Source organism: Semicossyphus pulcher, unplaced genomic scaffold (assembly GCF_022749685.1).
Source record: "Semicossyphus pulcher isolate SPU_LCO1_2020_fin unplaced genomic scaffold, fSemPul1.0.p SCAF_18, whole genome shotgun sequence".
Lineage (NCBI taxonomy): Eukaryota > Metazoa > Chordata > Actinopteri > Labriformes > Labridae > Semicossyphus > Semicossyphus pulcher.
Genome location: NW_027211691.1, coordinates 5,251,402 through 5,267,294, shown reverse-complemented (window position 1 = coordinate 5,267,294; position 15,893 = coordinate 5,251,402). Strand labels below are relative to the sequence as shown.

The following is a 15,893-nucleotide window of genomic DNA, read 5'->3' as shown; positions in this document are numbered from 1 at the left end:
TGAGCAAAACAGAATGCTGCTGGCCTCGCTGTGTGTCCCTGCAGACAGATTTAAGATTAAGAAAGTCCTAATTTTAGAGGGAAAAATGGCAGCCAATTTTTTTTAATGGGATATTTTCTTTGTGGGTTGGGAGCCGATATTGCACCTATATCAATCAAATGCTGCATTCATACTGCAGCCGAAAGTGTCCCAATTACCCTAAGTGTCCCAATTACCCTAACCCCCCCCCCATGCGACAGAGATCAGATTTTTTCAAATCAGTGTGAACAGAAAAAAGTTGCATGAAGTCTAATTTTATTAATTCGGAACTGGGCTACTTGAATATGTGGTACTAAATCATTCCAGAGTGCAAGACATGTTCGACACAAGCAGAATCTAGACAAATTCTCTACACACCACAAACTTGTAAAAAGTAATCTGCTGGACATACCTGCTTCCACTGATTTGCTCTTTGTGGTCTGGTAAAGGGGGCAGGGGCAGGAACTCCCCCAGGCCGAGGGACTCGGGACTGTGGCGGTCTGGGTGTTGCGGCAGCGGCGTAGCAGTGGGGATGTGACCGGCCTCTGCGTCGTCCAGAGACACTTTACTGTTGGACAAGGAGCGCAGCAGTGGGAGACGCAGCTTGAAGCCCCGTGGACGACCTCGAGGAGAGAAGGAGGAGGAGGGAGGACAGAGGAAAAACACTCACTGCCTGCAGACTGACAGATGGATTCCAACTTAAAACTCTGGCATGAAGGAGACATGGAAAGGAAATTGTGTATCACAGAGAGAAACAAGTAGAGATAGGATGGGAGGATATTATGTGCAGTGGAGGTCTTGCTGGGGGAGAGGGGGAGTAGAACTGGCCTAACAGACCTTGAAAATACAACCTAAAAAAGAAACAGGAATCTGGGACAGTGATTAGATTTCGGTTTAAAAACAAGAAATCTGGTGAACAGACAAACATGATTCCTAATGTTATCAGTGTCCTAGTTTAGATGCTGTTCTGCAGGGTTATCCCTCTGGAATATTAAGTGCACAATCCCGATCCTGAAAATAGCATTTTGTAAAACCAGCCCAACAAAACAACCTGACCTGCCAGCAGAGTGTAAATGATCAAGTTAGGTTAAAGTTATGGTTGTCACTTCTCATTGAAGTCCACTTTTGTTATTGAAATCGATTTATAAAGGCACCTTTATTTCCAATGCTTGTCGCATTGGAAATAAATGGCCCAATCGTAACATGAATTTCATAATCTGTCAATTAAAAGGGCCATGTTTTTTATACCTGTTAGTCTGTGCACCCACTGTATTCATAAGTACTTCTACATCTATGGTTTTTAATAGTGTAAAAGCCCCCCTCCATTGAAAATCAAGTGTTTAACCTTGTAAACATCTCCATGTGGTGTTTCTCATGTGCTACAAGACACATCAGGGACAACATAAGCATCATCTCCATGGCTGGGCCTGTCTGCTTTTAAACTGCAGTGTACCAAGGACAGGCTGAACAACACATTTTCAGATTGGCAGGTTTGAGACGTCACAAACCTAAGGAGCCAATTCCGTTAATGGACGGGGTGACGCTATGCATGTCATTATGTGTAACCTATGACAACCACTTTGGCAATGCGCGAGCCAGCTGTAACCGTCATCGTAATTTTTGCAAACTCACTACTGACTACTAACGTTAACGTTACCACTACTAATTACTAAACTTCAAGCTAGCTAGGTTTCAACAAGATGCCACTAAACTATGGCAGAGATGTGTTTTGTTTATCGACAAAGGGGGCGGTTGGAAATTTGCATAATGGGCGGGGCCTTTGCAGATTCTGGAATTTTTAATGAGGGAGAAGGAGGAGATGCCTTGGGAGGATTTTTACAAGGTAATTAAACATATTTTGCAGAAAAAACACATCAGACATAATTTATTATTTCAAGCGGAGCATTTTAAGTCTGAAAACATGAGGACTCATTGAGTGAGCAATGTCGATATTTGATTTTCTGTGTTAAATGTGCACCACTATGACTCTGCAAAGGTGCTAAGAAGGTTGATAGCTGTAAAGGATATTTTCATCAAAGTATAATTAAAGCTCCTGTGAGGAGTTTTTCAATGCTTATGAAACGGTCTGGTTTGCTTTTGTAGGTCATATAGAGTCATCAGAATTAATTTCAGCCATCAGCGACAAGATTGATCATTTCTATCTAGTTATTTTTAATGCCTGAAACCGCTGGCGGGGGGTAGGTGTCAGATGAAGCAGTTACCCGCAAGCTGCCTTTGTTAAGAGGTAAGAGGTACTGCTGTCCTCATGGGGTGCCAAAATCAACACAAACCCAAAGTTCCTCACTGTAGCTTTAAGTTTATTACATTATGATTATCAACCAATTCTAGAGCCGACCGCCATCTGCTCAGCTGGGATGCTCTGCTACATGTGCTGCAGACAGTAATGAGACTAATATAAACGATGGGGTTGGAGAGTGATGGTTCAACAGCGAGTGCCGGAAAACATGGATAAACAGTAATGTAGGAAACCTGGATTCAGCAAGTGTATCCTCTGTCTTTGCCAACTTGTTGAAATTGTATTAGCATAAAGTGGGAAACAACAAAGAAAGAGTTAAGTTAAATCAGTAGTTACCGGTGACGAGCCAGGTAGGCAGGCGATGGTTGAGCTCCTCTTTGTGGTCTAAAAGTGTATCGTCTGACATGACCTCGAAGTTGAGGATGAACATGATCACAACGCCATCCTCGTTCTTCACTGGCACCACGTCCACCATACACAGAAAGCACTGACCTGCATGGGAAGAAAGAAAAAGTTCAGTCTTACTGATTGGTATTGATGGGAGCTTTTATTCAGCACCAGACCCAAAAGTGCACAGGTTTAAGAATTGGGATTGAAACCACCAAAGTGTGAAGAGCAGCAGAATTGTCTTTTCACATACAAAACATTAGATCAATCATTTGTAATGACAATGTGTAATTCTACATCTGAATTTGTGTGTAAAACACTACAATGCACATTCAGAGTAGTCACAGATGCACCCTGTGCATGTGAGCATGGACACACTAATCACACAGGCCCACTTTCACACATTCACTCTCCTTATTAAATGTGCATCTGTGCTTCATCAGCTCACACTCTCGCTTCCATACGAGGCCGGGCACGTTCGCTAATCTGCCACACGAGTGCTAAAACAGCTAAGTAAGCGTGAAATTAGACTGCACATGACAGTAAGTGGCTTTTTCTACCAGGTCTTTCTGATGACGTAACCCACTGTACACGGCAGCTCGACTGCAAGTCAAAATAAGCCGCTATTCTGGTTTTAACAGAAGGAAGTGGAACCTTCAAAGCTTCAAATACACATGTACACACACACTGAGACATGAAAAAGGCACAGTTATCTATATTTAAATCACTGAAAACATCAAACAAGTGGGTGAAGACAAAATTAGTACAACTGCTCAGATACAATCAGGCAGCGCCTCAAACTAGAGCGAGAGTTTGCTCGATTTTTACTTTTTTATGAGACTTTTTGGAAGCATAATGTGAGCATTCAAGGAACTCTTTTCTGCATTATACAGCAAGAGGAACAATGTATAAACCGACAACTACAAGTTATCCAGACTTCCAAAAGTAGATGTAGAATGAATAAACTGTCCTTATCTGTAACAGACCAATTACAACATGCAGATCAAGTTCATAATAAAAGTTCCAAATAAAGCTCCATCTGAATGACACAAAATGAACAGAGCAATAAAACAACAGTCATTTTACTCTCAAGTATGAGAAATGTATTCAAGCAGCCATGTTGTTATGTTTCACATCATTTCAATCCAATTGATTACAAAGCAAACATCAAATTGTCCCCCTGGTCCTTAAAACAACAACTTTATAAAACCAAGCTACAACAAAATGCATCCAATTTCAGAAAAGCTATTAAGTTTGTCAGCACGTAATCCTTGTGCTAATGTTCGTTTCCTCCAAAAATGGACGCCTTGCACACTGCCAAAAGTGGCCTTCCTTCCAGTTCCCAGCCTACCTCGCTCTGACCCGTCTCTTACCTGCACAGTGATGGTCAGTGACCGGCTCTACAAATGGCAGCCACAGCAGTTTTGGCAGTTTAAAGAGCTAAGAGCTGACACGATAGACATACAGTGCAGTCTACTGCCGCCCGCATCGCTCACCCATCCGCCCTGTCATTCATCTCACATCATCACTGGAGAGTGGGCCGAAATCCGATTGGACGACAGCATAATCCCGACACAGGAGGGGGGAAAAAAAATGAAACAGGGAAAACTAAAGGATTACACCATCTGGCCATTTCTAACAGCGTGTGTGTGTATGCGTGTCTATGTGCAGATGGTTAGAGAGGTACCTTGTCTCATGCTCATTCATAAGCTACTGGGTCATGCCCATTCATGCCTGTTTCATTAGCAGCAGTGACACTGCATTCACAGCCCTTCTAATCACCGAAGGTGTTGCTGCATCACGACTAATGCAGCAGGAGGATGACAGTAAAATCATGTGTAATAATAAGCAGGGTTCTCCTAAAGGAAGAGTCAAACTAATAGGCCGACATGTTTTGGGGAGAAATATGCTACGTTAATCAACTTTAACTACAAATAAGAAATATCTAATTTTACGTTGTCAAACAGATTAAATTGGATTAATGGATTATCTCAATGATTCTGATCAATGTCACATGAACAGAGACACATTTCTGTTTGTACTCCTCTCTCTTCATCGCTTTCATTTTGGATCCCATGTTGCTGGGGGGATTATATTTTTGCTATTTGTGGAAGACAATTCAATAGAAAGCCTTTAATATTCTAACAGATCTGTTGTTGCAGACATTGGACTGTTTATTGACTCAGCAGTCTCTCAAACCAAACTGTAAAAGCAGCAAACTGTGAGCATGTTTCTGTTGAGACACAGGACACAGCTACGTGCGTTTAGTGGACGACAGATGTGATTGGTACACACGTGTGTGCATTAGCGCACACATGTGCATGCATGTACACACAGGTCACAATGTAGGATTATATGTGTACAAAAGAGGATTTATCTTCTGTTCGTTGTTTTAAGTCTAATACATTATAAGACAACGGATTCACTGTCACTTCCTCAAATGAAACTGGAGCACTCAGTCATGTTCACATCTCTTACTGGGTGTGCAAGTGTGTGTTTACGTGCAACACATACAACAATTCTACATGCATGAATACGTTACAGTCACACATCAATGCACAGGAGAGTGAGTCCTACTGTCCTGCAGATACAGTCAGTGTGGACACGTGCACACATATTTGGGTTTATCTGAGGGTGTTTGTGCGCATGCTTGTGTCCTAAAAGATCAAGAATTGAGCCCACATATTTCATAAGACATCAGAATATTCCTTGACGATCACACCGTCTCCTTACTGCAGTAAAAGATTTGCTCAGAGAGCATCTGAAATAAATTGAACTTGGAGGTTAACTGGGGAAATGTCATTCCATCTAAATGCTCTGTCTGGATGTATTCCAATTCAGCTTGTAGCATCTGATAATCTGATTCAGCATTGCTGATTTACAAAGCTCTGGGAGATTATCACAATGCACTAAAACACATCCAAAAAAAGCACAGAGTGCAAACTGCTCATTGCAGACCAGGGACGGTCCGATGATCGTACAAGGCTGTGTGTTCAAATTTAAAAAGACAACTCAGATTTAGTGTGTGTGTGTGTATGTGTGTGTTCTTAATATAAAACTAAAGGCTTTGCTATTGTGGATAGCTCCGTCAGATGTGGACGCTAATGCTTTAGTATGTGGTCTGTAAGGGTTTGGAACCCTGACAGGAGAAAAGGTAGTTCTGGGAATACCTTTGGAACCCGCAGATACAAAGTGTTCTGGGGAACACGACTAATAAGTTTAACTGACGAGTTAAAACTTAAAGGCGTTTCTCATTTACATGTTAGAAAGCATCAAGGAAGGAAGGAAGCATACTGTTGTAGTGTTCTGTTGGGACCTGAACTTATATCTTAGGCAGCACCTATGGTGACAAAGAGTAATGGCAGGAGCACACTTCCCAGATATCTAAACAGTAACAGTTGTAACTCTTGATTTTCCTCGCTGACGGTCGCTTTCCTTTTTAGAATGTTTGCTTCATCTGAGCGTCGAGTTTGTTTCTTTTTCTTTGGATTTTCACTTATTTTTGAAGTTGTATCTGTAGTCATCCATCTTTTCTTTGTTTGTTCAGCCATAGTAGATTACTGTTTACTCGCAACACTTGCAGAGACTGGAAAAGCAGCCGCTTAGCTCCGCCTACCCTCTCTGGCAGACCAACCACTGCTGGGTGATGCTTGTGATTTGGGCTGACTTAATGGACATTTATTTAAATGAAAATCTTCATTATTACTTTAATATATTTTGTTTTTTGGATCTATGTTTGCTAAGTCTTACTTTTTTTTTTATGTTCTTAATGCTCTGTTTTTATCTCTGTAAGGCACTTTGAATTGCTTAATGCATGAATGATGCTCTACAAATAAACTTACCTTGTCTTTGGTAGCAATCAGGGCTTAAGCACAAAAGCCCGGACCTTGAACACAGGCATTCTCTAAAGATTACATTATAGCACATCACAAATCTGTGTTTTAGATGTATGTCATCACAAAGATGGTGTTAGTGTTGTCTTTGGCCTCCTTGAAAAGGATTAAACTGTTATATATGGACAACCTGTGCTCACACAATCCTCAAAAGCAATTGCAGATTAAAAAATGTCTGATTTCCGTGACAACTGCCCCAGACTACCTATACACAACTCTGGGTTGGGCTGTTTTTAAACCACTAAATCAGTTCATGTGGATTACTCGGGCTCCTTACAAGCTATGATTGAACTGGTGTAGCCTGAATTAGAAATCCAGCATCTAAACAAGGAAGGAGGGCAGGACAGATAAAAGACAGAAGTGGGATGAGAGGATGAAGAACACGAGGGAGGTAAAGACAGAAATCCAGATTAAAAGAGGGGAGATAAGGGGGGAGGTAGGAAAAATTAGGAAAGAAGTAAAGATAATGGAAGGGGGAAAAAAGGTGGAATACGGAGCAATTTAAGAGCAACAGCAAGAAAGAAAGAAAAAGTAAAGGACGCTGTTGCCTGTTGTTTTAAAGGGACAAGGAGCGAAGCTGTTCAGGAAAATCCTTCTTCCAGTTTAGCAGCAGATGAGAGAGGATTGGTGAGCAATTCACAAGGATTTAACAGTAACCTGAAGTCAGCCCACATACAACTCTGAAGCTGCACAATGAAGAAAGACAGAATCCAAAGGGTGGTCAGGGAGGTTTTGGCATCTCTCCTTTTTAACCTGTTCACCCTGAGAGAGATAAACAAGGTGACCCAACACCTCTCGGCCACAGTGCATCCTGCAATGTGCTGGATTAGAAATTAGTCATCATCATAATCTGTGTTATAGAACAAGTGGATTAAAGGACTAAAGATTAGTGTTCAATCAACCAGATCCTCCCTTCTTGTCTGAGGTGAAAGGATCAGGTGTGAGGCTACGAGAGTCAGAGATAATAAAATAAGTGACACTGAAATCAAACAAAATGTAATTGTATATTTTCACCACACATGGGAATATTACCTATAACAGCATGCATAATATTACGTATTTGCACATGGGGTGTTTCTATACAATAAAGAATATGTATTGTTTAATAACAACTTTGCATACTTTTGGAAACATTTGACGTATATGTTTTTTTTTTCCCTTTATACGTTTATTTACTAACCTATTTACTGATCTATTTTATGGCTCTTTCCTCGTGTCTCACTTCTCTTTTCATCTGCCTTGTATTGATTTATTGTTCCCTAAAACAGTCCTCAACATTGATAAGAAAAGTGCTTTCCAAAGTGTCATAATTATTACAATTATTTGCCTACTACAAAGGAGGCTGAAGAGAGGCGGGAAAGAGAGTGGGGGATGACATGCACCAAATGGTCACAAACCGGGAGTCGACCTGCGATCAATGCGTTGAGGACACGTACATGGGGCACCTGCACCTGCTCTACCAGGTGAGTTAAGTCAGAAAGCAAGTAAAGGTCATTGTTTATCGCGCCTACAATAACAATAACAACAATGATCAAAAAATGAACAGAAACACAGAATAGATGTTACATGGTCAAAAGCCAAATTGAAAAAATGTCTTTAACTGCTTTTTAAAAGCATCAGTTGAAACAGCAAACATGAGTTGGAAGAGTGTTCCAAAGTGTCAGAGTGAGAGATTCAAAGGCGCGATCATCTTTTGTCCTCAGTCGTACACGAGGAACAACAAGAGGTCAGAGGAGCTGAGGGCTCTGTTGGGGATATACAGATGGAGCAGGTCAGCAGTGTATTAGGGTGCTCGGTCGTGCAGGGCTTTGTAGACAAAAACAAGGATTTTAAAATGAATTCTGAACGAGCGAGTTGTCCGGCTGGTCCGAGGCAGCAGCCTAGCGGCGGTGTATCGGATCAGTTGTAGACGGGCAAGGGAGGACTTACTGAGCAGGTGAAATGGGAAGTGCAGTAATCAAGCCGGGAAGAAATAAAAGCATGAATGAGCATCTCAAGCTCAGCATGTGAGACAACTGATTTTCAGCTAGTACTTAAATGAAAGAAACAGGAACTGGTTAGTGATTTAATATGTTGAGCAGAAAGCATTTCTGATCACAATTATTTTTCCCTTTATCTGATTTAATCCGTTTTAAATTTCACTGTTGTTTCTGTTTGTCTTTTTGACTTCTCTCCTTCCATTCTAAATACTATTAGAAAGAAAGCCAAAGCATTGGATTAAAAATCAGAATAAAGTAGAAATAGTGCATGTTATTGTTATGCAAAAATGACATGAATAAAGATGAAGAAGAGTTAGTGTTGAGTAAAACAGCATGCACATTAATACTGCATCCAGATCACACTGGAATTTCAGCATACAGACTCGAAAAGCTGATCAAAACAAAGGGATCACAATACTGTACTGTATCACGACCATCTGAGGCATGGGGAGCTCCCTACACAGCTGTACATTCACTCCTCCTAGTGGACAACAGTGGTTCCTACACATGTACAGGAGGTTCAAAAAGCAAGGCATATACAACACTGTACAAAAACTGTGCATATTGTTAATAGTGCAACAACATACAGACTAGATTTTACATGTTTTATGTTTGTTCTTGCTCCTGTTTACATATACATGATCAATATATTACATCCTGTTTTTCTGGGCTCTCTCTGTAACTGTGCGTCTCTTGCAGGCGCTCTGTATTGGATCGTTTTTTTCCCAATAACTGCTTCCTGTCAAGTTCTCTGGAAATTCTAATAACTGAATACGTATACAAACATTTATTTTGAAGCACCACGATCCCACTGTTGTGTAAGAAGCTTTGCAAAGGAAATGAAAAAGTTATTTTGCAGGGAACATCTTCACAAAAACGGCCACAAATTACTTTTTGCCAACAGCAAATGTGAAAGTTTCCCGGTGACGATCACAAACGTATTTATCTGCCGAACAGAAACTGCCAGCTTTGCAGAGAACGTATTTCCAACTCTTATTAGTTTCCGATTTGTTGTCAAAGAGAATGTGACTTATAGAACTTACAGCTGTTCCAATCTGCAAACAATGGGGATGGATTTAGAGTCCTGGTAATGTTCATATCTGTATATTTACATCATATATGAACAGCTCATAGTAAATATCCATCACAACCAAAGGGAGGGAGAACATTTGTCTGCAGCAGCGTAAGAGGACGTGAGTTGTGTTTCCTTGCATCTGCTCTGCTCTGCATCACACACACAGAGCCCCCCCACACACACACATAGTGACAAAGTGACAGAGGGGGATGGAAGAGGCAGAGAGTCTCATTCATAAACACACTCTCCTCTGATTCGTCACTGTTTGGCAGGAAGAAAAACTTCAGGGAAAAGGTGCAGATCTTCATATCCACAGATCCACTGAGCCGGCTTTAAATATTCTCCAAGCTGGCTGCAGGCCAACTGGCAGAGCATGTTATGTTCCCGGCCACATCCGGAGCCAAAGAAACCCTGCTCAAATCCAAAACACTCAGGACAAGCACACTTGCATAATTGCCTGAAAATGTCATTCATCACAAGGAATGCAGAATTCTATAGTTGAGTTGGTTTTTAATGATAACAGATAGTCATCACAATATATTGAGCGTGTGTAACGTCTTGTTTTACTGCAGATTTTGAGCGTTCGAGTGGAAATGCCACGAAAGACTGTGTTGACAAGCGTGTCTCAAAGGCTGAGCGGCTGAGATACAATGTGCAAACAGCGAGAGCTCTGACTGTCTTCCTCATGTTTTTTCCAGTAGAGACAGCACTAAGAATAAAACACATCCAGTGAAGAAATCCCCACTCCACACTCTCAGCTTGCCACCAACCCCGCTCTCTGTCACAGTGAATGAATGAAGGTAAACACGTGACACGCGTGTGCCGGGACAGAACCGCTCCAATGTTATTCAATGCTGCAATTTCTACCAACCATACGCAAGTAACTTTCTGCTGCTCCGTTCGTTTTAAGCGTCAAGTCTATTTTTCCCCGCTCCTGTGCATCAGTGAAGCCACTGACTATGTTAATGAGGCAATTTGACTTCAACATCCTACATTAATACAGAATTTATGCACAATTAGTAGCTAGATCACAAACTGTAGCACAGACTACAAGTCAGTTGCAAAGTTGTCTTCTTCTACTGTTTCCGACAGACTGCAAACTTTGAGACTCATCTTTTCTGTAGTCGCAGCCGGTGTAGATCGCAAAATAGATGCTGCTGTGACGCTTATGTGTCGCGCACGTCCGTGTGTCGGTGTGGATTCCCAGTAAGACAGGTCTCCCTTTGACCTCTTGTGTTGAGCATAACTCCAGCTTGAGAGTAGCTTTTTCATGAGTCACTGATTAAATGTGTTTTAAGGTGATGTGCTTGGACAATTTTATCTGACTAAAGCAAGTTGTTCACTTTTCTACTTACTCTATAGTATGTCAAGTGGGAGAACCAAAAATCCTAAGACGTTGCAAAAGACAATCAAAAAATTTTTACCAAAAGAAAAACAGGATTTCCTTTTTGTGTAATTAATGTGATAAGAACACCAATGTGAAAGAAAAAAACAAACATGGTGGTGGTGTTGGAAGACATCTAACAGCGTTTCACAAAAGCAGGTTTAGCTCAGCTGTTAAATCATGTGTCCCATTTATGCATGCAGCGGCCCCAGGTTCGACTCCCACCCTCGGCCCCTTGCCTTGCATCATCCACACTCTCTCGTCCCCTGTCTCCGACACTATCCACTGTCCTCTCTCTCAATAAAGGCATAACAAGCCAAAAAAATAATACGCTAACAAACAAGCACAATGAAAAGAAAGTGAAAAGAGGAAGGACAAAAAATGTTATACAGGGTGGTGTTTCTTGTGCAGAAAGTCCACAATGACAGGGCAGAAGAGACATCATGAGAGGATTGATAGAATATATCCACTGTATATAAGTCACCATGGCGGCACAAGCAATTCACACTTAAAGTGATGGTTAACAATTTCTATTGACTTTAATTTACATTATTTTAACTCAACTGTTATTTAATTACTAGTGAAGTAATGACTGTTGTTATTGATTGTACTAATTATGATAATTATTACACCCACTCAAACATCAGAGTAAAGCACATCAGAGTATTAAATAAAACACAAAATAAGTATTAGAGGAAGGGTCTGAGGGGTTTAAAAGGCAACTAAGTTTTTAGAACTTTTAGTCCTGACATAAATATCACCAAATCCCTGTCCCATGTACATTAAAGTGTGCTTCTAGTTAACCACTAGGTGGCAGGGCTAAACAACTCTTGTCCTGTGTAAGGTAATAAGCATAATAGCAAATGCAGCCACACACATACAGTCGACTGCTGTGAGTGTTACCGTCAGTAACAGACAGAAGGGGTTAACCTGGCTACACTACACCACAGCTCTCATACAGGTGTGTTGTTCTGAGCGGGCGGGGCAGGGAGCTGGATGACAGAGTGGAAAACTAAATTGGTGTTAGTTCTTGTGTGCAATTGGCATTTGCCAGTGTGTGTGTGTGAATGTCACAGAGACCATTAATATTGGTACTGCAACCCCTCCTTCGCTCTGATCTTGGCCACCAGCTGTGCTCTGATAAGTGATGTTACATTACTCCATCTATCAGCGCTGATAAGCTCAGGCACACACACACCAGACACACAAACATACAGATGCCATGTGGCTGACCTCTGCACTTTTTTTTTCTACATTCAGGATGAGAAGCAGTGGAAGGACAAACTACTGCAGACAGCAATTCATCAGCCTTCCTCACCTGTAATAGAGATAAATAGCCAATGGTGAGCTGTTTGTTTATGTGGCAAAGTGGGAGCTGGACTGTTATTGATGGTCTGGAGTGAGAGTCTGTATGTGCATGTGTGCCCATTTAAACATTGCAGTATAATATGACGCACTGACTGAGTGATTCTGCCCTCTATTGGTAGGAAACAGGAATAATGGCAGTTGGGCCGTGAACATGATTGATGCAGCTGAGCTGATGGGAGCGGGGTGGCTGGGAAGTTGACAAAGCTCCAGACTGACAAGGGGATCCATTAAAGCAGCTGTCCGTCCCTGAGGGCACCTGCCTTGGATAAAAGATGAGGTGTGCTGGTGGTGAGTGGAGGCCTGGACTCAGGTTATTCAGTGTTTTTTATCTAGACCGAGAAAGCTGTCTAGAGAAAATCGGCAAACTGACTTCTCAGTCAGTTTGCCGATTTTCTCTAGATTTTCAACCTCAGTCCTATCATGCTGTTATGGGGAGCTAATGTCATTATGGTAGAAAAAAATTCAATTTCGCTCTGTGTCTTTGAAGGACGCTATCCGCTTCTCCAATGGGCTCTGGAAAACCTCAAGGAGCAAGGGAGCTTGCTAAACTACACTTCCTCTATGTAGGACGCCCGCCTCCGATGTCTCGTTCAAAATCGTCAGGTTTGAGATATAGACTGCAGACCTGAAGATTTTTGACTATCCACCGGTATATTCTCGTTTTATTTTGGATTTTGGATTTTGTACCGCTCGGAGCCACTGCCTGCAGCGAAACGGTAGTATTTCACTCCAGCATCTCTCGCTGGGCCATTCCTTTCAGAGGGAGGGGCGCAATGCACGCTGGGTGTTGTAGAAATGTAGAATGCTGTTTATACAACTTTCTCCACAGCTATGGCGCAAATTTAAACTATTATTGCTTCTATCGATTACAGAGAACACCAGCTTTGGCTAACAGTGGCCTTTTCCAGGGGCAAATTGCTCCTTGAATGTGGATGATTAGATGCGCAAACACCGGTCCCAAATTTAAGGGTGGTTAGTAGTACACAACATGAAAAGCAGAACTTTTCTGTTTACTTCATGTGAGCAGAATTTCACTACTGTATGTTTCGGACAAAGATCTTAGATAGCTAAGTGTGCATGCAACTGAGAGGATGGAAATGATGAGTTAGCAGGAAATCTAAGACAGGTTCTTCAATATTTCAGCTGCAGTCTGATAAGTTGAGCTGAAGTTATGATAAAAGTAATAACTATTGTAATTGGACTGCAATACGACCGCTGAATGTCAAAGAAGGATTTGTTTCTGGGAAAGGCTGAGTGCTAAAACTAATATCCTAAACATTGATTGTTTTGCTATCAATCTTTATAGCAAGATGATTAAAGTGACCGATTACATATAAATGGCAAAAGTCGGGATCAATCTAGAATAACTGATTAATCTACATCCAACCCTCCTCCTCCGTCCTTATTCACTCCCCACCACTTACTATAAGTGCAAAGTTAATCAGAGAGGCTTGGTTACAATCAAGGTCAGGCTCTCCCTCAGCCTTCATTTAACTCTCCTCCTCCACACCCTCTTCCATTGAATGGACGGAGAAACGAGAGAATGAGGGAGATATCAGGTGACTGATCACAGATTGAGGTCTTACATTAACTCTCACGCTTGATCAACATACCTCAATAACCAGAAAGATGAGGAGATGGAGTTTAATCAGGCAGTTGAGAGTAGCAGCACCCTTACACCACCCTGTCACAAATGACATGTGGTGTTGGATGTAACATAATCCAACGGCTGATGAGATAACTACAACTTACACATTATGGACTCAATTAGATAGTAAATTGTCTTTAAATGGACCAAATGGACAACTAACTTAAAAAAAATGACACTGATGCTCAAGCACACATGGGTAAACTGCGACAGGATGGTGTGTAGGTGCGTTCAGGCTCTTTTACTGTATGTGACAGTATATAAGCCAGCTATGGAGGATCAATAGCCAAGCTGTCTCCATTAGTGACACTATGTGGGACCCTGGTGTTGCACACACACAGCATAGTCCAGTGGATGCCTCCTTAGGCCACTCTGCTCACGTCACACTCACTGTTATTAACAGATTAGATGTCAGTGCTGGAGCGCAGGCACACATGGGGTCCAGTATGCCTGTTAGCCTAAATGAAAAAGCATCCAGTACACACTTTAAGGTACATCTACACATGCGCATGCAGGTGGACACACAGGTGCCTACAGATTAGATGTCAGGAACTACATGCTCGCTACAGATACAACTTCAAAAATAAGTGAAAATCCAAAGAAAAAGAGACAAATTGGACGCTCAGATGAAGACAAACAGTCTGAAAAGGAAAGCGACCGTCAGCCAGGAAAATTAAGAGTCGTCCGGAGATGTCTGGTTAAATTGGGAAGTGTCCTCTCACAATTACAGTATATTGCCCTTCGGTGTCGCCAAAGGGAACAAAACTGAAATCTTCGAGATTGTCAGTTTAAGTAAGATGATTAGAAAGTGGAATAAAACCAAAATCTATTTATTATGTGTTTAGAAAGAACTCCTGCTTTCAGATTTTAATTTGAGAGAATAATACACACATCGGGTCTGCTTGGAGGACTGTGGATCTCTTTCTGTTCTGTTCTTTATAATTACATCACAGAGAATGGGATAATCACTGTGACTCTTCTAAAGCCACCGCTATTTCACATGCAGATATGTAAAAGCTTTGTGGAGTGATATGCACACCAGACAGATGTTTGAAACTGTCCACTGATGCTGTTGTCAGTAATGATCACCAGGCTAAAGTACTAATCCTGAATTTGAACTTCCAGGACATCTTAAACACAATAAAATAAGTCATTTCTAAATGCTTAAAATTAACTGTGTGGACATGATTTAGTTTGACATGTCTCATGTTGGGTTAATAAACACTCCATACATGTGTTTGAGGAGTTGGGAGATGTGGATTTGACTAATAAGGTCTCATTAGCAGAGAGAGAGACCGGATGTCTCACTGGGAGAATCTCTCCCATTAAAGAGACTCTGGAAGTGAAATGAACTCGTAGTGTCTTAAGGCTGCCTACTATTGTCTTTATTCTTTCTGACAGGTTTCATTGTGTTAGCAGCAGGAAGTGCACATGTATGTATGAATACATGAATGTACTGTATGCAATATGTTTGCATAAAAAGGGAAATATAAGCACGGCATCTTTACTGCATGAATTATTCAGAACACCACCCTAAAGATTTTTCACTCGAGATTTGTTTGGAGTCTGTTTCATGTTTTCAGTAATACACCACCATGCATTCATTTAAAGCTCCCATGTGCAAGATTGCAAAACTGTATGATTAAAACCCTAAAACCCTAACCCTAAAAAAAACACAATACAAACCACTAAACAGTCAGTGATGAACAGGTTGAACACTAGAAATAAAAAATCACATCCTCGTCCGGTGTGTGGTCCTTTAAGTCATTGGCTTTCAGTGCGCAACACTCGTGCAAAATAAATCTGCACTCTAATTAACACCCAAGTTATAAAGCACACCATCATTTTTAAATAAAATGAAAATTAGTCTGTGGTAATGAGTAT

General features: G+C 41.3%; 1 protein-coding gene across 1 annotated transcript in view; it reads right to left on the bottom strand.

Annotated features, from left to right (window-relative positions):
- Window positions 1-15,893, bottom strand: part of kcnh2b (potassium voltage-gated channel, subfamily H (eag-related), member 2b) — a 281,118-nt gene that overhangs the window by 121,041 nt on the left and 144,184 nt on the right. The window contains exons 3-4 of the mRNA XM_069667808.1: window positions 2,612-2,767; window positions 431-641 (exon numbers count right to left, since the gene is read on the bottom strand). Of these exons, the coding sequence (XP_069523909.1) occupies window positions 431-641; window positions 2,612-2,767 (367 nt within the window). The remainder of the gene's footprint in view (window positions 1-430; window positions 642-2,611; window positions 2,768-15,893) is intronic.